The following is a 21,413-nucleotide window of genomic DNA, read 5'->3' as shown; positions in this document are numbered from 1 at the left end:
TCTACCTTTGGATTATTCTATCGATTTAAAAAAAATTTTTTTTAAGTTTATTTATTTTTGACAGAGACAGAGTGCGAGCATGAGCTGGGGAGGGGCAGAGAGAGAGAGAGAGGGAGACACAGAATCCGAGGCAGGCTCCAGGCTCCAAGCTATTAGCACAGAGCCCGACCGAACCCACGAACTGTGAGATCATGACCTGGGCCCAAGTCAGACTTACGCTTAACCCATTGAGCCACCCAGTCGCCCCTATTCTATCGACTTTTTAAAAAAGCTTCTCTCTCGCTCTTCTGTTCAACAGGATCTTCTTCAGCAGGAAGTCAGGGAGGCACTGGCTCATTGTGTCTTGGTTTTCTTTGGAGGAGTTCACGCACTGCAGCGCTTTCTCTGGAATATCCGTTGGATGTGAAAGAAATGTAAATGCCACCTTCTAACCTCTGAGAAAACAAGAATCCCACTAGGGCAGATGGAAGCAGACCCTTCTCTGTCTCCCTCTCTTTTTACTCATCACTGTTGGTTCACGCCCGGGTTTCTTGGAGGACTGCAGACTCACTGGCCGTTTGTCTGTTCAGAGCCACCTGCCGTGAGACGTCTGTGACTGCCTCCCCCGGCAAAGCCCCAGGGGGCCTTGCCACTTAGAATTCTACCACCAGTGCTGTGGACGGTCCCCGGTGCTCTTTGTAAAGCAACCTGAAGCATCGTCTTTCATGAGTGAAATTGAACCTTGTTCTCAAAGCAGAGGTCACGGAAATGGGTGCTTTCTCCTGGCCCTTCCCTGGGTGCTGGGCCCTCCAGCAACCTGCCGGCCCCACCCTTGTTGCCTGTGTCCAGACCTGCCGTGCCCTGTTCTTAGACCTCTCCGTCTACCTCACCTTCCTTCCCTTCTCCCCCTTTTGGAAGCATTAAGAAAGTTTCTGGTTATAAATGATAAGTTCTATATATACATTTTGAGTTCTTTGTAGGAAGACTGTTATTTAAAAATTAATAATTTAAGAAATGAAATAAATATTGTTATATTTTTGAGCATGAAACACCTGTGCATGTTCCTTTTGTGAAGGAGGGGTTCCACTGGTTTCTGTCATATGGGTTCAAAATTTTGTAGATTTTGATCATATGTAGCATTCCCTTCCAAAGGGAGACGTCCTCATTTTTTCAGTTTGTCTCAGGCCATGCCTATACAGTTCCAAAATAGATAAACATTAAACAAAATTTTAAACATCTTTCTTATTTATTTTTACTCTTTTGATAGGTATTTATTCCCATGGTTAAAAATCAAAACATATAAAAAGGCTTCAATGAAAACTTTTGCTCTTCTTTTCTTTTTTTAAAAAATTTTTAGGGGCGCCTGGGTGGCGCAGTCGGTTGAGCGTCCGACTTCAGCCAGGTCACGATCTCGCGGTCCGTGAGTTCGAGCCCCGCGTCGGGCTCTGGGCTGATGGCTCAGAGCCTGGAGCCTGTTTCCGATTCTGTGTCTCCCTCTCTCTCTGCCCCTCCCCCGTTCATGCTCTGTCTCTCTCTGTCCCACAAATAAATAAACGTTGAAAAAAAAAATTTAAAAAAAAAAATTTTAATGTTTATTTTTGAGAGACAGAGAGAGAGAGAGACAGAGTGCAAGTCGGGGAGAGACAGAGAGAGAGGGAGACACAGGATCCGAAGCAGGCTCCAGGCTCTGAGCTGTGAGCACAGAGCCAGATGTGGGGCTCAAACCCACGAACCAGGAGATCATGACCCGAGCCAAAGTCAGACGTTTAACCGACTGAACCACCCAGGCACCCCATGACAGCTGGAATTCTAAGCCGGGTGGACTGTCCTGAGTCTAGGTTCCTAAAGACTGTGCTGTACTGCCTCTTGGAGAACTTGCCATCCCTCACAGAGAGATGAGACAGTGTTCTGTTAAATGGATCTACCATAATTTATTTCATCAGCCCCCTTTTAATGGATGCCTGGATCGTTTCTAATTGTTCCTTATCATAAGCCATGCTGAAATAAACAACATGTACATTTTGGATAGGTGCGTTGGATTCATTGAACACATTTCCGGCAGTGGGACTGCTGGCTGAAGGGTACGTGCATTTGTAACTTTGCCAGATCTTGTCTTACTACTTTCCGTGGGCTTGCCCAATGTTCTCTGTTCCCCTCGGCCTCTCCAGTGGATTATGTCATTAGACTTTTGAATTTTTGCCAGATTAACAGGTAAAAAAATGATATCTCAGAAAACTTTATTTTGCACACCTTAATAATGAGTGAGTCTGAGCATCTTCTATATTCCGGGGCCATTCAGCATTTTGTTTTAGGAGGACTTTCTATTCATATCCTTTGCTCCTTTTTCTGTTGGGTTTCTGGCCTTGTTCTTACTAGTTTCTAGGAGCTCATGGCGTATCAGTGCTAAGGAAGCATTTGCAACAGCATCTACCCCTTGGGAATTTCTGCACAAGGTCAGGCTTTCTCCTTTTCCTCGGGTGAGTGTGTTGGTTTGCCTGGAGAAGCCAGCGGCCTGGGAAAAGGTGTAGGGGGATTCCACTGAGTACTGGGGTCTAAGGCAGCAGGGGGTACCACAGCCCCTCTGATGGTGGGGCTCCGCCGGGCCAAACGGCAGGCAGAGGCGGGGTCAGGGCCAAGAAAGTCACCCATCCCTAAGGGGCGAGGCACCTGGTCCAGGCGGACAGCATCCGAGGACCCGTCCCCATCCAAATGCGGAGACACACAGGGGTGACATGAAGGTGGTCTGTTGCTGTCCTGAGCCTAAGACCAGGGGTTCCTTCGGCTCCCCAGATCCCTCAGCATCTCACCTCCATGCCCCTGGGAACCAGGGCCAGGCTGGCCCGAGGAGGGTCCGTCCACTGGCGGGGGCACGCCGGCAGGACCCACGCCTCCGGGCTGGCAAGCAGACAGCGCCCGCGGCTCTGCTCCCGCAAGGGCCGGCCCCTGCCTCCCCGGAGCCCGCCGGGGCGGGAGTGGAAGCCGGATCCCGCTCTTTCGTTTTCGTTTCCCGGAAGGATAGAGATTACCGGAGCGCCCTTGTGAGCCTGCTCGCCCGGGAACCCGAGGCCACCCGGCGCTTCTCTTCTCGAAAGAGATTTCCTCCTAGGCCACCTTCCAGTTTGGGGAGCCGAGTTAGGGGTTGGGGGAAGGAGGCCCAGCAGCCGCAGCCGGAGGAGCGCTCACGACGGACAGCCGGTGGCTCCCTCACCTCTCCACCTGTGATGCAGGTAAGAGCCCAGCGGCTGGGCTGAAGTCCGCAGTGCGCAGTGCGCGAACTGAGCCTCCTGCCCCCCATCCCTTCTCCATTACCTCAATCAAGTTCCATACTCATTTTATCAGAACTATTTCCTGGCTGGAATCTCGCTTTCCAACACATAACCAAACTTCACCTTGCATCCCTCTCTCGACGGCCCTCTCTCCTCCTAACTCACCTCCAGCCCTTCTGTGTTATATACTGCTCCTCCACACCTCCTCCTCACCCCTCCATCAACCAGTTGTGATGTCCCAGGAGGTTCCTGCACAAACCAGCCCCTCACAGCTGGCAAACGCGACCGCGGAGGCCTCCCCCCACCCCCCTCACTCCTTAGCAGTCCCTCTGCCTTTGCAGTATTTCCCCAGCAGCCTCAGAACCGCCCCAGAGCTGGGCTCCCTCTTCCCACCTCCAAGGCCTTTCTCCACCTCCTCTCTCCATGATCAAGTTTCAGATACATATCCATATTTTATCAGACCTTTCCCCTGGCCTTCCTGCTGAGGCCCAGACCCCTCTCAGCAGCTCCCTGGCTGGCATTTCCCAGGCAGTTAAAACCCCGGAATTGGCTGGTATTAGAATGCTTGGAAGAGGGTTGAAGAGTCCACGAGGGGCTTCCTGTGAGTATCAGGCCCTAGACCCTAGACCCTTCTCCAGCCTGGCAAGCCCTCCCTCCCAGTGGCAACCTTGGAGGCTGGATTACCTGGGAAACAGCACCCATGGGAGCAGGGGGGCTGGGTCCCAGCCAGAAATGCCCTCAGAGCTACCCCAAAAGTTGTCAAATCCTCCTCTGCAGGCTTCTGGAGTTTGCTGTGTGGCTCCAAATCCCCAGTCTTTCACTGCAGGTTGCCCTCCTCAGACACCAAGAGATGAAGGTAATGCTCTTGAAGATCCTAGATCTGGAAAATGACTTGCTGGGACTGGTTTCACTTTTGCTTTTCACAGGGTGGCACCTGTGACTGGGCATAAGTCCCAAGGATCCTCCTGTTTCTACAAAATCCTGTCACTTTTGTCATGCCCTCATCCTAACGGATGAACCGAATACCTCTGGGGCGAAGCTGGTTGTAAAATTGTAAAGATATAGGCTTCCCTTGGTGGGACCTTGGGATTTAGAAATTTATCCTTCCTTTTTCTCTCTTGAAAACAGCATTTACTTGGTTGCTTGTTTATTTCTGACTTCAGATCTTTTTATCCTGGCCCCTCAGGTCCCCTGTGTCCTCTCACCAAGGTCCCAGAGAGCATCCCTAGGCTCTTAGATTTTCAGCGTACAATCAGATCTTGGCAGGGGAGCCTTCTGGTGGGGTTCGGCACATTCGTGAAAAACTTGAATCAGAAAGGTGAAATTGGGGCGCTTGGGTGGCGCAGTCGGTTAAGCGTCCGACTTCAGCCAGGTCACGATCTCGCGGTCCGTGAGTTCGAGCCCCGCGTCGGGCTCTGTGCTGACTGCTCAGAGCCTGGAGACTGTTTCCGATTCTGTGTCTCCCTCTCTCTCTGCCCCTCCCCCGTTCATGCTCTGTCTCTCTCTGTCCCAAAAATAAATAAACGTTGAAAAAAAAAAAAAATTAAAAAAAAAAAAAAAAAAAAAAAGGTGAAATTGATCAAGTGCCCGCTGCGTACAAGATGTCGAAGGACCCAAGCTGAAGACATACATGGTTCCTACCTTTAAGGCAGATGCAGAGATGATTGCCCTTTCCATTGGAAAAAAAAAAAAAAATCTTAATACATGTAAGGATGGCTGAGCCTTCACCAAGAAGGCTCTTCTTTGACTGCCCCGGCTTTTCTACTTTCTAGGAGGGAGAGTTGGCCAGTTTTTCTGTGAGCCCCGAGGCAGCCACACCACCCCCAGGCACCCAGGCCAAATGTGAAGCTGGAATGGACTTGCTGGGTGAAGGGGGAATCTGCAAGCTGCCAGGAAGACTCTGTGAGTAGAGGGGAGGAGAAAGGCTGATGTTTTCATATTTTTTATTGAAAAAAATTTTAAACGTTTATTCATTTTTGAGAGACAGAGAGACAGGATGCAAGCCAGGGAGGGGCAGAGAGAGAGAGAGAGAGGGAGAGAGACTCTAAAGCAGGCTCCAGGCTCTGAGCTATCGGCACAGAGCCTGACGTGGGGCTTGAACCCATAAGCTGTGAGATCCTGACCTGAGCCAAAGTCAGATGCTTAACCAGTTGAGCCACCCGGGAGCCCCAGAGGCTGATGTTTTTAAAGGACATAAATGTGACACATGGACTTCTTACCCAAGAGACTACCTTCCCTCCATTTGCTATTTCTTTGCTGGGTTTTCTGTAACTTTTCCTTGGTGAGGAAGTCAGAGGAGGTCAATGTGAATTCTCACTGCGGGGAGGCAGCTGCCATGGTCAAGGGTGAAGACGAGAAGTCTCCTCATTAGTAAGATGAGGGTTGGGATCAAATGAGCTATGGGGTCTCTTCCAGCCTAAAGACAAAGGATTGGGGATGTTGCCAATGAGGAAGCCAGATGAGGTGAAACAGTGAACCATAGTTGTGTGCATGTAGAACTCTCTTTTAAATGATTATGCTTCACTTTTATTGTTCCTAAAGTAGCATATGCTTATTGTCAAAAATTGGGAAATGGCAGGCAAGCAGAAGAATATGTAAAACAATCAAACCCACCCAAGGAGAGCCATGGGAGACATATCGGCCATATCTTTTTATTTCATTTTCCCGAGGAAACTCCTAACCATAGAACAGGCTGTAGATTGTTTCAGTGGCCAGAGCTGAGGGGTGGAGAAGCTAAGTGACATGCTCCAGAGCACATGGGCTCTCCATGCGAAGGCCAACCCTTGGTCCTGCTGATAATCCTCTAAGAGATTCTTAAATGTACTTCCTAAGCCAAGGGAATCATAAGATAGGCAGCGAGCTGACTGCCAGTGGGAGGTCTTAATCTGGGGTGGGGGGAGGCGGTTCTTGGGGCGGCTGTGGGCGGGTACATCTGACTGGGATTGTGAAGCATCCAGGCCACTTCTTGCTCGGCTCATCCAGGGGCTGGAACACTGCTTAACTGATTTCGTACCCTTCTGATTTCCTGGCCACGACCTACTTTTTGAGCTGCTGACAGGACTGAGCAGCGGGCATGACTTCACAGGCCTTGGGGGGGACCTGGCTGCCTTTGCTGGAAACAGTGTGGCATTCTCTTAGCGAGGAATGCAGTCTGTGGGAAGACGGGGACTCACGGATACGAGAGAACCACAGAATATGGGTGCCCTCACGCCTCAGAGCAGCAGTGGAGGGAAGCGGGAGTGTGATGTGGGGACAGGGGCAAGGGGCTCTGTGAGGAACCTCTCTTGTTTCGTCTTGTCCGAGTGCAAGCCCTGACCGGTAGGTAGGTAGCTTGGAGCTCAGGGCTGTTCCAAGGAGATGTTTGGCAACAGTTACATACAGGGTAGGATTTGGGTTCTGTTCACAACCGAAACCGTGGTGATGAGGAAAAATGGGACTTTGGGGACAGAGCTGAAGACCCTGAATGTTGCTGTGAAGAAGGACCTTTGATGACATCTCATGGCAGCTGAGGACACCAAGCCTCAGTGGTGGTTGGGGGGACTTATTTGCAGGTCCCACAAGGCCCTCTATTATCCCCCGTTACCTCCCCATATTCAAAGTCCACTCTCCTAACTGGCACACCAAGTCCTAGAAGATCAACACTGTAGAGACCTGAGGTGTCCCTCAGGTAATTCACTTGTATTCCAAATAAGGAAATTGGGGGCCAGAAAGTTGTGTTCTGCCCAAAGTCAAGTAACCTTCAGTTACCTCCCTCTTTTGGGGTGCCTAGCTCAGAGTTACTGGGTAAGAGGATATAAGAGGAGTGGGGCTTTAGAAAATGTAGTCATCACCTTGGCAAATACAACTACACCAGACTTTTAATTTTTTGAGGCCGGTTTCGGTGGGGCCGCTCTGAGTCGGTCACCAGGTGTTCCTGCACGTTTCTAGTGACAAGAATTTCCTCTTCTCTTCAGCCAGTCTGTTCCCTGGTTACTCAACTCAGGGTGCCGATTTAGACCTCCTGGGGTACTAGTCCTACTGCCTTCGGCTACATTTCTCCAGAAACAGGCCCTGAAGTACTTCCCCACAGAGGAGCGAAGGACATCCAATTTATTTATTTTTTATTTGATTTGATGTTTATTTATTTTTGAGAGAGAATAAGAGTGTGTGTGCGTGCGAGTTGGGGAGGGGCAGAGAGAGGGGGACAGAGGATCTGAAGGAGGCTCTGAGCTGTCAGCACAGAGCCTGATGAGGGCTTCGAACTCGTGAACTGTGAGATCATGACCCGAGCCGAAGTCAGACGCTTCACCAGCTGAGCCATCCAGGTGCTCCTGAAATCCAATTTAAATGTAAATTGTAGCACGGTGGGCAACTGGGGCTCACTACCAGTGGGGACCTGTGGGGGACAGTGAGAGCACACCCTGAGCTATCCCAGCCCAGGGGGAAGGAAGCTGGGTTTTCATTCACCTGCCTCCCATCCGTGATGGGGTGAGGCTGCTTCCACTGACTCCACTGCAAACTGAAAAGACCCCCTTTTGGGAAGGAGCTAGCAAACCCAGCCGGCTTGGCTCGGCTTCATCCCCACCTTCCCTTTCCAAGTTGCCCTTTGCGCTGGCTAAGTCAGGCTCAGAGTCAGGTGCTGACATTCAACATCTGGCGGCCATCAGAGAGTAGAGGTGAGAGCCAAGGGCCATGGGCAGGGCACCAGCAGCGTCCTCTGTACTTCTTAGATTTCATGACTCATATTTACTTCTGAAAGTATTCAGGCAACAAGTCCTGGCCTTTGGTAAATATCTAGCAGTCTTCCAAGACTGGGAGCGCTAAATGACTCATTTTCCTGTCGACAGCGTCCCAGATGAGCGAACTGCTGACCCCCAGTGAAGGGTTGACCTTTCAGACGGCTGTGGTGATGTCATGCCCCTTTCTTACATTTCTGGAAATTGAGTTTCCCTCGCTGGGCATCTCTCTGACATTTATCCCCCGTCACCCACCCCCCTTCCCTCCTCCACCTCCAGCTCCTCTTCTCATCAGCAGGGTGATTTGCCTCAGCAGGAAGGTGAACGAACAAAACAAATCTTGCTTAGCTTTGTGAGTGGGTGCCAAGTGGCGCACACAAGTTCCCTGCAGAGCTTACGTTTCCGTGTTTATTTGCCCGACAGAGATGTGCGGTAGAGCAGGGCAGAGTCCACTCTGGGGGTGACTGTCCTGTCTAGTGACAGGAAGGGGGCTGAGACGGAGGGGCTGGATCCCCCAGGCTCTGCGCGCACAAAAGGAGACTCACAATGAGGCTTCCCTCTGCGGAAGTGGAGAGTGAAAGGGGATTCATACCTTCCCTCCCCCAGCCTGCATCCATGAGGGTCTCCCCAAGGTCAGGGGTGAGTCGGGAGCTGTGAAGGCAGTACAGGCCCTGGGACCACTTGCGGGAGCCGGGCTGAGGTCCCAGGGAGTGGGTCTTGGGGGCGGTGATGCAGCCTCTAGGGACAGCTCAGGGGATTTTGAGGAGGCAGTTTTGAGATGGTCACCAGCACAGCCGTGTTTGAGGACAGAGAAACTGAGACTCTGTGCAGCTAGCGGCCAGATGGGGCCTCATGCCTCAGACTCTTAGTTCCTGGTCCTGAGCTGCCACATTTTCCTGGAGCTGATTCTCTGGGGAAAAAAAAAAAAAAAAAAAAAAAAAAAAAGCTCTGTGAACTTCCCACGGTTGGCTGCAGAAGAATTGAGATCTCTGCGTTTAGAAGTGGACTTTCAAAGCTCCTAGTTGTGAACAAGCCACGGGCAGAGACCACAGAGCACCACGTCTGATTTTCAGACATCGTGGGCAGAGGGAGGACACGTCTCTGCAACGCCCTCGCAGCGTACAACACGGGAGAAGGCCCCTTGCGGTATTCTGACAGGTGTTCATGCTGCTGCTCAAGTTCATAGCCTTCACTTATAGAGAGTCCCCAGGCACTTGTGTTAATGTGTACAATTCTTTTTTTTTTTAATTAATTTATTTATTTTGAGAGAGACAGAGAGTGCCAGTGGGGGAGGGGCAGAGAGAGGGGGAGAGAATCCCAAGCAGGCTCCGCACTGTCAGCATGGAGCCTGACGCAGGGCTCCAACCCATGGCCATGGGGTCATGACCTGGGTCGCGATCAAGAGCGGGATGCTCAACTTGCAGAGCCACCCAGGTGCCCCAACAGTCAATTCTAACAGAGTGGCTTCCTGCCATCCTAGACCAGGGCATCTCGAATTTTCGTGTGCACGTGAGTCTCCTGGGAGCGTTATAGAAATGCAGATTCTGATTTGGTAGGTTTGGGGTGAGCCTCTAGTAAGCTATACCTCCAGTAAACTCTTGGGTGACACCACTGCTCCCGGAAATACATTCAAGGGCCGCGTTTTATACAGCTGTGTTCTAACAGTGCTTTCCCAAGTGTTTGGTCAGGGCAGACAGCCCCTCCTCTGCTGTCCTGCCTGCCCCTTCGTTGCGGTGTATTCAATAAACTTCTATCTTCTTAAAACAAAAAAACGAAGCATTTGGCCAGGACTAAGGAGTGAAATCAGTTTAGTGGGTCAAAATAAGCATTTTTTAAAAAATGAAATAGAACAGGGCGCCTGGGTGGCTCAGTCAGTTGAGTGTCCGACTTCGGCTCAGGTCATGATCTCACGGTTTGTGGCTTCGAGCCCCGTATCGGGTTTGCCCCTGTCAGCGAAGAGCCTGCTTCAGATCCTTCGTCCCCCTATCTCTCTGCCCCTCCCCTACTCATGCTCTCTCTCTCAAAAATAAATTTTAAAAAATTAAAAAAAATTTTTTTTAATGAAATAGAACATTTCACAGTACATCATAAATAGTAAAGGTAGCTGTGATCTCATGAATACTTTGTTTTGGCTCGTTATAAGTACATGCTTGTGTGGGTCATGATGTAAAATGCATTTTTTTTTTTTTTTTTTTTTTTTTTTTTTTTGCGGGTTGCAATTAGAATGGTCTGAGGAACTGCCCTAGATCAAGGCAAGAGAAGCAGTAAGTTAGGTGGAAGCAGGAGCCAAGGGAGAGGTGGGGTGGGGTGGAGTGGGGAGGCTGGAGACTAGAAGTGGGTGTTTGGGAAGCTTTGAGTATTGACAGTGATGTTGTCACCTGCCAGTGAAAGGGAATATGGCAAACACCAAATGGATGGGAGATTCCCAAAGCCAGCAATTTCGGGACAAAGAGCCTCCTGCTCCCTAAAGTCAGGGCCTGGGCTAGACCATGTGCATCTCTGTGCAGACTGAAAAGACCCCTCCTCTGGGAAGAAGCCAAGCCAAACCCAGCCAGGGCGTGGGTTGGCTTCCCCCATACCCTCCCATTCCTTCTCTCTAGTGGTGCCTTTGTGTAGGACACCACACAACCGTATGCGAGGGCCCTGCCCCACAGCCTGGTGACCATAAAACTGAATGTGGTTACCAAGAAAAGCAATGTCAGCCAGGACGACCAGGATAGACAATAGGGTGATGGATTTGAGGGGACTCCGGACAGACAGTGACACTCAGTAAACCACGGAAAATGGAGATTGCTAAACTGCAGTCATTGTGGCAGAGAAACCAGCTAGTCCCTCTATTTCCAGGCGGGCTCCACCAATGAGGATGCTGATGATCATAATGAATACTATTTGCTGAGTATTTACTCTGGACCAGGCATTGCGGCGGGCATATCATACGCACTGATTGAATACACTTAAATAGGACTGGAGAGTGGCTTCTTTTATTATTCCTACCTTACAGATGTGAACACTGGGCTTGGAATCGGGAGAATTACCGTCTCCATAGTCACCCCCCAGGAAACTGGTGGGGCTGGGATTCAAACCCAGGTACCTCCAAACCCGCAGCTGTCACTTACTCTGAGCAAAAGCCTCCAATGTGGGATGATGACAGCTCCCATTTTTAGAGGACTGGCCAAGCACTTTACCGTCTCCCACGTTCCTCCTGGAACCCTGCCAGGGAGGTAGAAGCCAACTGTTAGTTCTGATTTGATTGTTAAAGGTAGGCCCAGCTCTGTTGTTCTGGAAGTCACTCTGTCTAGCAGACTGTGGGGGTGTGGTGAGAAGAGTACCCGGGAAATAGCTTTGATCAGGGGGGGAGGGGCAGCTTGAGGCGGCTCTTGAAACAAGGACAGAGGAGTGTTGACTTGCTGGGGTGGAGAGTTGAGAGCCATGTCAGTTTCTTTTCTTCTCTTCTCTTTTCTCTCTTCTCTTCTCTCCTCTCCTCTCCTCTCCTCTCCTCTCCTTTCTCTTTCCTTTTCTTTTTTCTTTTTCTTTCTTTCTTTCTTTCTTTCTTTCTTTCTTTCTTTCTTTCTTTCTTTCTTTCTTTCTTTCTTTCTTTCCTTTCTTTCTTTCCTTCCTTCCTTCCTTCCTTCCTTCCTTCCTTCCTTCCTTCCTTCCTTCCTTTTTTTAAGTTAATTTATTTATTTTGAGAGAGAGAGAGAAAGCACAAGTGGGGGAGGAACAGAGAGAGAGGGAGAGAGAGAATCCCAAGCAGGCTGCACACTGTTAGTGCAGAACCAGATGCGGGGCTCGAACTCACAAACCGTGAGATCATGACCTGAGCCAAAATCAAGAGTCAGACGCTTAACTGACGGAGTCACCCAGCTGCTCCGCCACGTCAGTTTCTTGAGCAAAAGAGTGAAAGGGGTGTTGTGGGAAGAGAGACCTGGTTGGGGTGGGACTGGGGGGCCAGAGAGGGGTAGATCAGGATGCCTGGAAGTCTTTCAGCGCACTCATATAGGCCATTTATATTTATTGAGCATCTACTATGTCCCGGGCATTGCTGTAGGTGCTGGAGAGAGCAGTGACTGAGACTGGCAAAGTCTGTGGTCAAGGAGCTGACATTCTAGCGGGGGCTGCAGTGACTACATAAGGAAGCTGGAAGCTCAGTGATAAGGGCAGTGGAGGGAGATGCAGCCCAGGATGGGGAGGGGGGCCTTCAAGTCCCACCCTGTTCTGGGTGTGCATGGGAGACAGTGCTAACTCTTTAGGGAGATACTCAACCCCCCCCCCCAATGGTGTCTTGGATACACAGCCCCTCCGGCTTCCCCTTCTCGGGTCTCTGTCCAGATCTGTCCCAGAAGCTTAGAACTAGCCAAGCTGGAAATCCCCAGGGAGCCAGTGGCTGGGGCAGGGAGAGGAAAGTGATAATCAGGCTGGAGTCTTGAGAGGCAAAGATGGTTGGTGTGAGGAACTGAAAATATGGTGGGTCACAGCCAAGAGAGGGAGAAGCATGGGCTACTCTGGGGTGAAGCCCCTGGGTGTGGTTGTACCAGTAAGGGGAGACTCAGTTGGGCTCATCCCAGTAACCAGGTCAGGAAGACGTCTTGGGGCGGGGGCGGTGGGCACCTTAGATCACACTGGCCAGCAATTGCTGAGCTCTGAGGTGTGCTGGGCCCTGTGCCAAGCACTTTACCCATGTCACCCCAGCTAACAGCAAGAGCTCCGCTCATCTTGGAAAGTGCATACGACCTGCCAGGCCCTGGTCTTCAAATTGATTATCTCATAGAATCCTGTGACAGCCCCACGTCGCTAGTACTGTATTTGTCACCCTTGATTTGCAGGTGAAGAAATGGAAACACGGTCATTTAGCCAGCTTCCAGCTGGCCTGGCACCAGCTTCGATCCTTATTGTTGCATGGTTTTCCTTTTCCTTTTTTTTTTTTTTTTAGGCATACTTTACATAAGTCATGTGTACAAATCTTGAGTGTACAAATGCTTATGCATGTATACACTTGAGCAGCCACCACTGAGATCAGGAACTAGAGCATTTCCAGCGCCCCAGGAAGGTGCCTTGCACCTCTCCCCAGGCCACTCCCCTCCAAAGGGCGACCACTATTCTGTCTTCTCTCCCTAGACTAGCGTCTATTCTTGATTGTGTTTTTACATCTGGCTTCTTTCCTTCACCGTAGTATCTGTGAGCTTTAATCCACGTGTCACATGTAGCAGCCCCTTGTACTCTGTTTTATGGTCGAGCAGCATTCCATTGTCCGCAAACATCACAATTTGATTGTCCGTTCTCTGCCTGATGTTTCCAGTTCTTTTCTACTATGAATAGAGCCACTGGACATTCGCATACATGTCTTCCGGAGAGTGTATTCCCACCACGGCTCTTAGGTCTTCATTCAGGGGTGAGTTGCTGGATTGTACAGATGTAGCCTGGGCTCCTAACCCCTACGCCACCCTGCCCCTCAAACAGCACAGTAGCCCAGTGAGGCAGTGTTTTATCTCATTTCACAGAGGGGGAAATTGAGGCTAAGAGAGTCTGAGCAGCTTGTAGGTGACTTGGCTAGCAAGGGGCCGAGCTGGGACCCAGATCCTGGGGTTGGAGATTTAGCCCAGAGCTGGGTGGCTCATCCGAGCTTGGAACTTGGTCCTTCCCTGGGGTCTCGAGTCCTATTGGAAAGCCTTTTGACCTGGGGATTCTTTGAAGACATAAGGAACAGGAAGGTCCCTTTTCTGTATTTGTTGGACCTGAGAAGCTGGCAGTAAACGGATGAAAGGTGAGGGTAGGAGTGAGCAAGAGGTAGTGAAAGAAAAACCAAATCCCACTGCAGGGTGATGACAGGCTTCATTTTCAAGTGCTACTGTGGGACCTCAGAGTCCCTCGGGGACAGCATGGGAAGTCCCCTGCCCATGTCTCTGGACCTGGTAGCAGGACCACACCTGTGGTTGATACTGTCTGCCAAGTTCACGATGTCCCCGCCTTCGTGCAGTTTTAGTGTTTCCATGGAGGCAGGACAGCGAGAGGGGTGTGGGATCCATCCCAACCCTCTGGCCACACACGGGACAATGCACCCTTCTGACTCAGGATCATAGTTTTGAATTTTCACGTCGACAGCCTCCAAAATCATGGAATAGGCAATCCCACACAAAAAAAATGCAATGGCCAGTTGGCCCCCAGAGCCCCAGAAGCCCTGGCTGGCTCATAGGCCTGCCCCTGGCACTCCTGAATCTCACTGTCGGGTGGCCTCCAGCTTTCACGCCACGCAGCTTTTGTGTCTCGGTCACTTCTGCAGCCACTGGACGGACCTCCCGCGGAGGCTCCTCATTTCTATTTCCATCAGCCAGGCATTCTGTTCCCTGCATTCCTGCCAGCTGTGGGCGCTATCGTTCAAATGATATCTCACTCTTCTCTGATTGTGCCTGTCGGCGACCAGTGAGGTGTCACGTCCTGCCACATGAGTATTAGTGGATTTGTTCTACTGCAGACGTTCTCAACTGGCAGTGGTTTTGCCCCTCTCCCTTGGGGACATGTGGCAATGTCTGCAGACATTTTTGGTTGTCACTCCTCTTGTTGGGCAGTGTGTGTGTGTGTGTGTGTGTGTGTTTGCTGCTGACATCTAGTGGGCAGGGGGCCAGGGATGCTGGGAAGCATTCCACAAAGCTCAGCACAGCCTCCACAGGGAGGAATTATCAGGTACAAAGTGTCAGTAGTGCTGAGGCTGAGAAATCCTGCTCCACCGTGAATTGCTGGTAAGATTTTTTTGTCTTAAAAAAAAATCAGTGTAGAGATGTTCTTCCTCTGTGATAGACATTAGCCCTTTTAAAAAATTATTTATTTATTTAAATGTTTGTTTATTTTTGAGAGGGGGGGAGAGACAGAGCATGAGCAGGGGAGGGGCAGACACACACACACACACACACACACACACACACACAGAATCCGAAGCAGGCTCCAGGCTCTGAGCCGTCAGCACACAGCACAGAGGCCGAAGCGGGCTTGAACCCACGAACTGTGAGATCATGACCTGGGTGGAAGTTGGACGCTTAACCGACTGAGTCACCCAGGCGTCCCAGCCCTTTTTTTTTTTAATGTTTATTTATTTTTGAGAGAGAGAGGGAGAGTGAGAGAGAGCAGGGGAACGGCAGAGAGAGAGGGAGACAGAATCTGAGGCAGGCTTCAGGCGCTGAGCTGTCAGCACAGAGCCTGACGAGGGGCTCAAACACGTGAACCTTGAGATCATGACCTGAGCTGAAGTCAGATGCTTAACCGACTGAGCCACCCAGGCGCCCTGACATTAGCCCTTTATCTGTTATCTGCATTGTAAATATTTCCCTTTATTCTGTCCTCTTTTAATTTCGTTTATGGTGTCTTTTACCACACACACAACTTACGTAATCAAATGTATCTTTCACTTGTTACAGCCTCTGAATTTCCTGTCGTGGTTGAGGGCTCACCTACCCATGTTTAATGCATATGGGTTTCCTATTTCCACCTAAAAAAAAGACTTTAGGGGTAGCCGGGTGGCTCAGTTGGTAAAGTGTCCAACTTCGGCTCAGGTCATGATCTCACGGTTTGTGGGTTTGTGGGTTCGAGCCCCACGTTGGGCTCTGTACCGACAGCTTGGAGCCTGGAGCCTGCTTTAGATCTGTGTGTCTCTCTCTCTCTGCCCCTCCCCTGCTCACTCTCTCTCTTTCTCTCTTTTGAAAATAAATAAAACATTAAGAAATTTTTTCTAAATAAAAACAAAAGGACTTTATTTTTAAGGGGTGCCTGGGAGGCTCATTCAGTTGAATGTCTAACTCTTGGTTTTGGCTCAGGTCATGATCTCAAGGTTTGTGTGTTTGAGCCCCGCATTGGGCTCTAAACTGCCAGTGCGGAGCCTGCTTGGAATTTTCTCTCTCCCTCTCTCTCTGCCCCTCCCCTGCTCCCATTCTCTCTCCCAAGATAAATAAACTTTTTTTAAAAAAGTAAAAGATTTTATTTGAAACATTTAAAAAAAATTTGTTTTAATGTTTATTTATTTTTGAGACAGAGAGAGACAGAGCATGAACGGGGGAGGGTCAGAGAGAGGGAGACACAGAATCTGAAACAGGCTCCAGGCTCTGAGCTGTCAGCACAGAGCCCGATGCGGGGCTCGAACTCATGGACCGCGAGATCATGACCTGAGCCGAAGTCGGACGCTCAACTGACTGAGCCACCCAGGCACCCCTTGAAACAATTTTTAATGTTTTTCCATTTTTGAGAGAGAGACACAGAGAGACAGAGTGTGAGCAGGGGAGGGGCAGCTAGAGGAAGACACAGAATTGGAAGCAGGCTCCAGGCTCCGAGCTGTCAGCAGAGAGCCCGACAAGGGGCTCAAACCCACAAACCACGAGATCATGACCTGAGCCGAAGTCGGATGCTCAACCGACTGAGCCACCCAGGCGCCCCTAAAAGATTTCATTTTTAAGTAACCTCACACCCCATGTGGGGCTCGAGCATACAACCCTGAGATCAAGAGTCACATGCTCCATTGGCTGAGCCAGCCGGGCACCCCCTATTTCCACTTCTATTCAGGTTTCTATCGTTGTATTCATTAGGTCTTAATCCACCTGGAACTGCTTTTGATAAATGGTGACAGGTGAAGATCCAAATATATTTTTACCAGGTGGCAAACCAGTCATGGTTTTACCCTGTCTTAACCTTTCCCACTGAATTAAAATCCCATCTCTATCATGTATTAAATTTACACACACACGCACGTGCGCACGTGCGTGTGCATGCGTGCAAATATACACACATCTCCTGGCTCCTTCTGTCCCAATGATACTTGCCAGTCTTAGGTAACAGCATCAGATCTTATGGTACTGCATACCGCAAAGATCAGTTGCCACTTCTATTCTTTTTTCCCCCCCTTAATTTTTTACTCAATTTCAGATATTTCTTCTTTATTATTCCTTCTCAGGTCCCAAAATAAAGTAAGGGGAGTCACTCCTTCCACCCAAGCCCGGCTGTGTTGCCCTGCTTTCTGCATTTGTAGCCTGGAGCCCCGTCCCTCTGTGCAGCTGAGCAGAAATGGTCCTTAGTCATTGGTTGCCTCGCTCCTGCCAGCCTCCCCCTGGGCCATGTCCCCAGCTGTGGCACAGTGCCTGGCACATGGCCAGTGCTCATTAGATATTGGCTGAATCGATGATCAAGCAGATGCACGTTTTCTTTTTTGGTAAACGGGAAAACTGGTTTTCTCTCTTGCGCTAATTTGGGACCAAGGCAGGCACAGGTTGGTTTAGTCTTTGGACAGTTACCTCCTCCGTCTCAGTTTTCCTACCTGTCACACCAGCCCTGATGAGCTGGGCGCCTTCCACTGTCACGTGGCCAGGGTCCTGACAGGGCTGAAAAGCTCTCGGGAGGACAAGAACCACACAAAGTGAAGCACCAGGCTGCCATCACAGTGGGCACAAGGCTGGGGGGGCTCCAATACGTTTAGGGGCCCACAAAAATGTTCTGACTTCTTTTAAAATCAAGAGAGGGGCACCTGGGTGGCTCAGTCGGTTAAGCTTCCAACTTTGGCTCAGGTCATGATCGCATGGTTCATGAGTTCAAGCCCCACATCACGCTGTGTGCTGACAGCTCAGAGCCTGGAGCCCGCTTCGGTTTCTATGTCTCCCTCTCTCTCTGCCACCCCTCTCCTGCTCGTACTTTGTCTCTCTCTCTCTGTCAAAAATAAACATTAAAAAAATTTAAAAAATAAAATGAAATCAAGAGAAAAAATATGAACTTTTAGGCAGAAGAAAACGTTTTAATATATCACGATGCGCTCGTCTTTATGCAATGCAGTCATAAAATATAATTTTAAATATTTTTTAGTGGAGGAAGGGGCCTAGGAAGGCAAGAGTCCCAAGGGTCCAGAAAGCCATAATGTGGCCTTGTTAAACACAACCCAGATTAGTGGGGTAAATATTTGGCATTGGTTGCCTAATAGACCCAGGCAGAGTAGAAGCATAGGAAGGAATCAAATAAAGCAACTGCTTGTCTGGGTATTTCCAGAGAGAAGAACACACACGCTGAAATGGGTGTAGGAGACTTCCTTGTCCGCTGGGCTGTTCCCTGAGCAAGCCCAGACCTGAGCTGGCTCATTAGAGCTGAAGGGTGCGGCAGCCAGACAGACCTGGATTCTGGGCCCGGCCGTACCTTGTGCTACCTGTGTCACCCGAGGCTAGTCACTTAACCTCTGGGAGTCTCAGCTTCCTCATTGGGAAAACAGTAATGGCAACACACGTTCTTTGTAGGACCGTTTAATCATACATGCAATCGGTCAACACCTGTTTAGGGAGCACTTCCTATGGTCCAGGCACCGTCCTGGGTGCTGAATACATACAACAACGTGCCCCAGCACATCCCGCCCAGTGCCTGGCACATAATAGTTCCTTAGTAAACATTTGCTGAGTTAACAGTTGGAAAGCAGGCTGGGCTGGTAGGAGGAACCACCAAAAACAAAATAGGCAAACACAGGGCACCTGGGTAGCTCAGTCGGTTAAGCATCTGACTCCTGACTCCAGCTCAGGTCACGATCTCGTTTGTAAGTTCGAGACCCATACAGGGCTCTGTGCTGACAGCACGGGGCCTGCTTGGGATTCTCTGTCTCCTCTCTCTCTGCCCCTCCCCCTGCTCATGCTCTCTCGTTCATGCTCTCAAAAATAAAGAAACTAAAAAAAAAAAAAAAAAAATAACTGAACACAAACATAAGGCATAGATAATGACAGACCTAAACATGTACGTCAAATGTAATGACAAGGAGAGTAAGGTGCCAGGAAGGAAAAGAACAGGACGTGGTGACAAAGTGGGGGGCAGGACAGAAGAGCATCTGCTCAGGTGTAGCGTTCAGGGTGGGCTTCTCGGGGGAGGTGACACTCCTGAAGTGCAAGCATGAGCGATTATTGAGGGGAGAGCCCTTGCCCCCACCCTGTGCCCTTTCCCAGTCCCTGTCCTCACGGTGGTTGCAGGCATCCAGCCGGCACTCTGGAGCAGGGAGGACGTGCTGCACTGGCTGCGTTGGGCCGAGCAGGAGTACTCGCTGCAGCGCACGGGGGAGCACGGCTTCGAGATGAACGGCCGAGCCCTCTGCATCCTCACCAAGGATGACTTCCGGCTTCGTGCACCTGGTTCAGGTCAGGGAAACTCGCTGGCTTCCCTCTAAAACGTGCTGACAGAGACCCAGGTAGGCCCAGGGGGGGATGATGGACGCACTGGTTGGAGGAGCTTGCTCACCTCCCAGCATGGCAGATGTCCCCTTTTCCGTAAATGTTTCCCGGGGGGCCCCTCGCTAGAGCGGGCCTGCACGAAGCTGTTTGGCTGTTGTTTGCAGAGTCCCCAGTGTCCTGTCCTGCTGTCGCTTCCCCTCCCCTTCCCCGTGGCTCTCATCTCCCCTACCCATTTCCATCCTGCCACCTCTCATCTCGTCTGCATGAAGCTGTGACTGATGCAGGCCCTCCCCTGAGAGGCAGGTGACTGACCTGCCCCCTGCCCCCACCCCCAGGTGACGTCCTGTATGAGCTGCTTCAGTACATCAAGACCCAGCGGCAAGCCCTGGTGTGTGGGCCCTTTTTCGGAGGGGCCTTCAGGCAGAAGATGCCCCCTCAGCGCTGCCCCTGCCTCCTGGAAGGTGAGGGAGGCTCTTCTCGGAGCTCTGGGACCTCTCCTCAGTCGGCCTCTTTGGAAGGGCAGGGCTCCCTCCAGGCAAAGGAATGGAAGAGGCAGCTGTGTGGGCCGAGCCCCGCCCCCCCCCCCCCCCCCCCCCCCCCCCCCCCCCCCCCCCGCTTCCCTCTGCCCTACCTCCTCAACCCTCACCTCTGGCCCCTGTGAGCCTCCTGGCAGCCCTCCAGGCTGCAGCCTCCCATCTCTTCAGTTCTCTGCTCTCCTCTCTAGCACAGTGTTGTTTTCTGGTGTCCCTATTTCCTCTCCTCCTGATCTCCCTGTGGAAATTGCTCTTGTCAGGGACTCTAGAGACCTGAACGTGGGGATGTCCGCGTCCAATGTTGGTCCTTATTCACTGTCACCTCTCATGACCGCCCCTCAGACTCTTCCCTTGGCTTCCAGAACACCCCACGGTCACTCCTTCTCAGCCTCTTGGCTTCTCATTTTCTCCCCTACTTCTAAATCTTGGGGTAGCCCCAGACTCAGGGGGTCTCTCCTCTATCTGCACTCAGACCTAGGTAATTTCATGTAGTATTGGGCGTTTATACCATCTGGTACTGATGATTCCTACAGATACCCGGACCTCTGTGAATTCCAGACGTTTGCACCCCACACTCCCCCTGGAATGTCTAATGGACATCTCAACCCTAAAAGCTCCTAAAGCAAACACCTGATTCTTGTCCCACCTCCCTCCCCCCAACCCTGCTCCTCTCCTGGGCTTCCTTGTCTCAGCAAACCGCAGCTTCATGCTCCCAATTGCTCTGGCCAAAACGTTGGATGTCACTTTTTTTTTTTTTTATTTAAAAAAAATTTTTTTTTTTTCAATGTTTATTTATTTTTGGGACAGAGAGAGACAGAGCATGAACGGGGGAGGGGCAGAGAGAGAGGGAGACACAGAATCGGAAGCAGGCTCCAGGCTCCGAGCCATCAGCCCGGAGCCTGACGCGGGGCTCGAACTCACGGACAGCGAGATCGTGACCTGGCTGAAGTCGGACGCTTAACCGACTGCGCCACCCAGGCGCCCCTGGATGTCACTTTTGATTGTTTTCTCTCTTTCCTGCCCAAATCACAGAATCCCAGCCGTCAACAAGTCCTGTTGACTCGACCTTCAAAATCTATCCAGGGGTGCCTGGGTGGCTCAGTTGGTTGAGTGTCCAACTTTGGCTTAAAGCATGGTCTCGTGGTTCGTGAGCTTGAGCCCCACATCGGGCCGTCTGCTGTCAGTGCGGAGCCCTCCTCAGATCCTTTGTCCCCACTACCCGCCCCCCCCGCCCCTCCCCTGCTCTCTCTCTCTCAAAAATAATTAAACTTAAAAAAATCTATCCAGAACCAAGCCATTTCCCACACCTCCACTGCTGTCCGTGGCCCAGCCTCTATCACCTCTAGAGAACCTCCTCACTGGTCTCCTTGCTCTGCTCTTGACCTCCTATGATCTATCGCAATAGAGCAGCCAGAGAGATTCATAAGGCAGATCGTGTCGCTTCTCTGCTCAAAATCTTCCAATGGCTCCCATCACACTCAGAGTCAAAGCCACAGTCTTTACAATGACCTCCTGCCCTCTGCTGTCCTCTCCCGCCCCTCTCCCTTTTGCTCTTGCTGCTTCAGCCACTCTGGCCTCCATGTTCATGGAACAAACCAGAGACACTCCTGCCTCGGGGCCTTTGCATTCGCTGCTCTCTCTGCCTGGCATTCTCTCCTCTTGATACCCACATAGCTCACTCCTCTACTTTCTTCAGATGTCTGTTAGATGTTAACGCGTCAGTGAGGCCTTCCCTTACCATCACGTAGCTCTCTATCT

The 21,413-nt window shown here is 50.8% G+C and overlaps 1 protein-coding gene across 4 annotated transcripts in view; it reads left to right on the top strand.

Annotated features, from left to right (window-relative positions):
• Window positions 1–2,982: 2,982 nt before the first annotated feature.
• ETV7 (ETS variant transcription factor 7) overlaps window positions 2,983–21,413 on the top strand; it is a 45,218-nt gene continuing 26,787 nt past the window's right edge. For 2 of the 4 annotated variants that reach the window (XR_003968813.1, XM_030315369.1), the window contains exons 1-4: window positions 3,018–3,206; window positions 5,018–5,147; window positions 18,925–19,089; window positions 19,458–19,583. Coding sequence is in view for 3 of the 4 variants with exons in the window: in XM_030315369.1 (XP_030171229.1) it covers window positions 3,201–3,206; window positions 5,018–5,147; window positions 18,925–19,089; window positions 19,458–19,583 (427 nt within the window). In the remaining variant the exon portion in view is untranslated. Of the gene's footprint in view, window positions 3,207–3,945; window positions 4,102–5,017; window positions 5,148–18,924; window positions 19,090–19,457; window positions 19,584–21,413 lie in introns of those variants that run through there. The other 2 variants (XM_032593153.1, XM_030315371.1) reach the window with 2 other exon arrangements.

This window comes from Lynx canadensis, chromosome B2 (genome assembly GCF_007474595.2).
Source record: "Lynx canadensis isolate LIC74 chromosome B2, mLynCan4.pri.v2, whole genome shotgun sequence".
NCBI classification, from domain to species: domain Eukaryota; kingdom Metazoa; phylum Chordata; class Mammalia; order Carnivora; family Felidae; genus Lynx; species Lynx canadensis.
The sequence above is the reverse complement of the archived record's forward strand: the minus strand, read 5'-3'. Positions and strand labels throughout refer to the sequence as shown.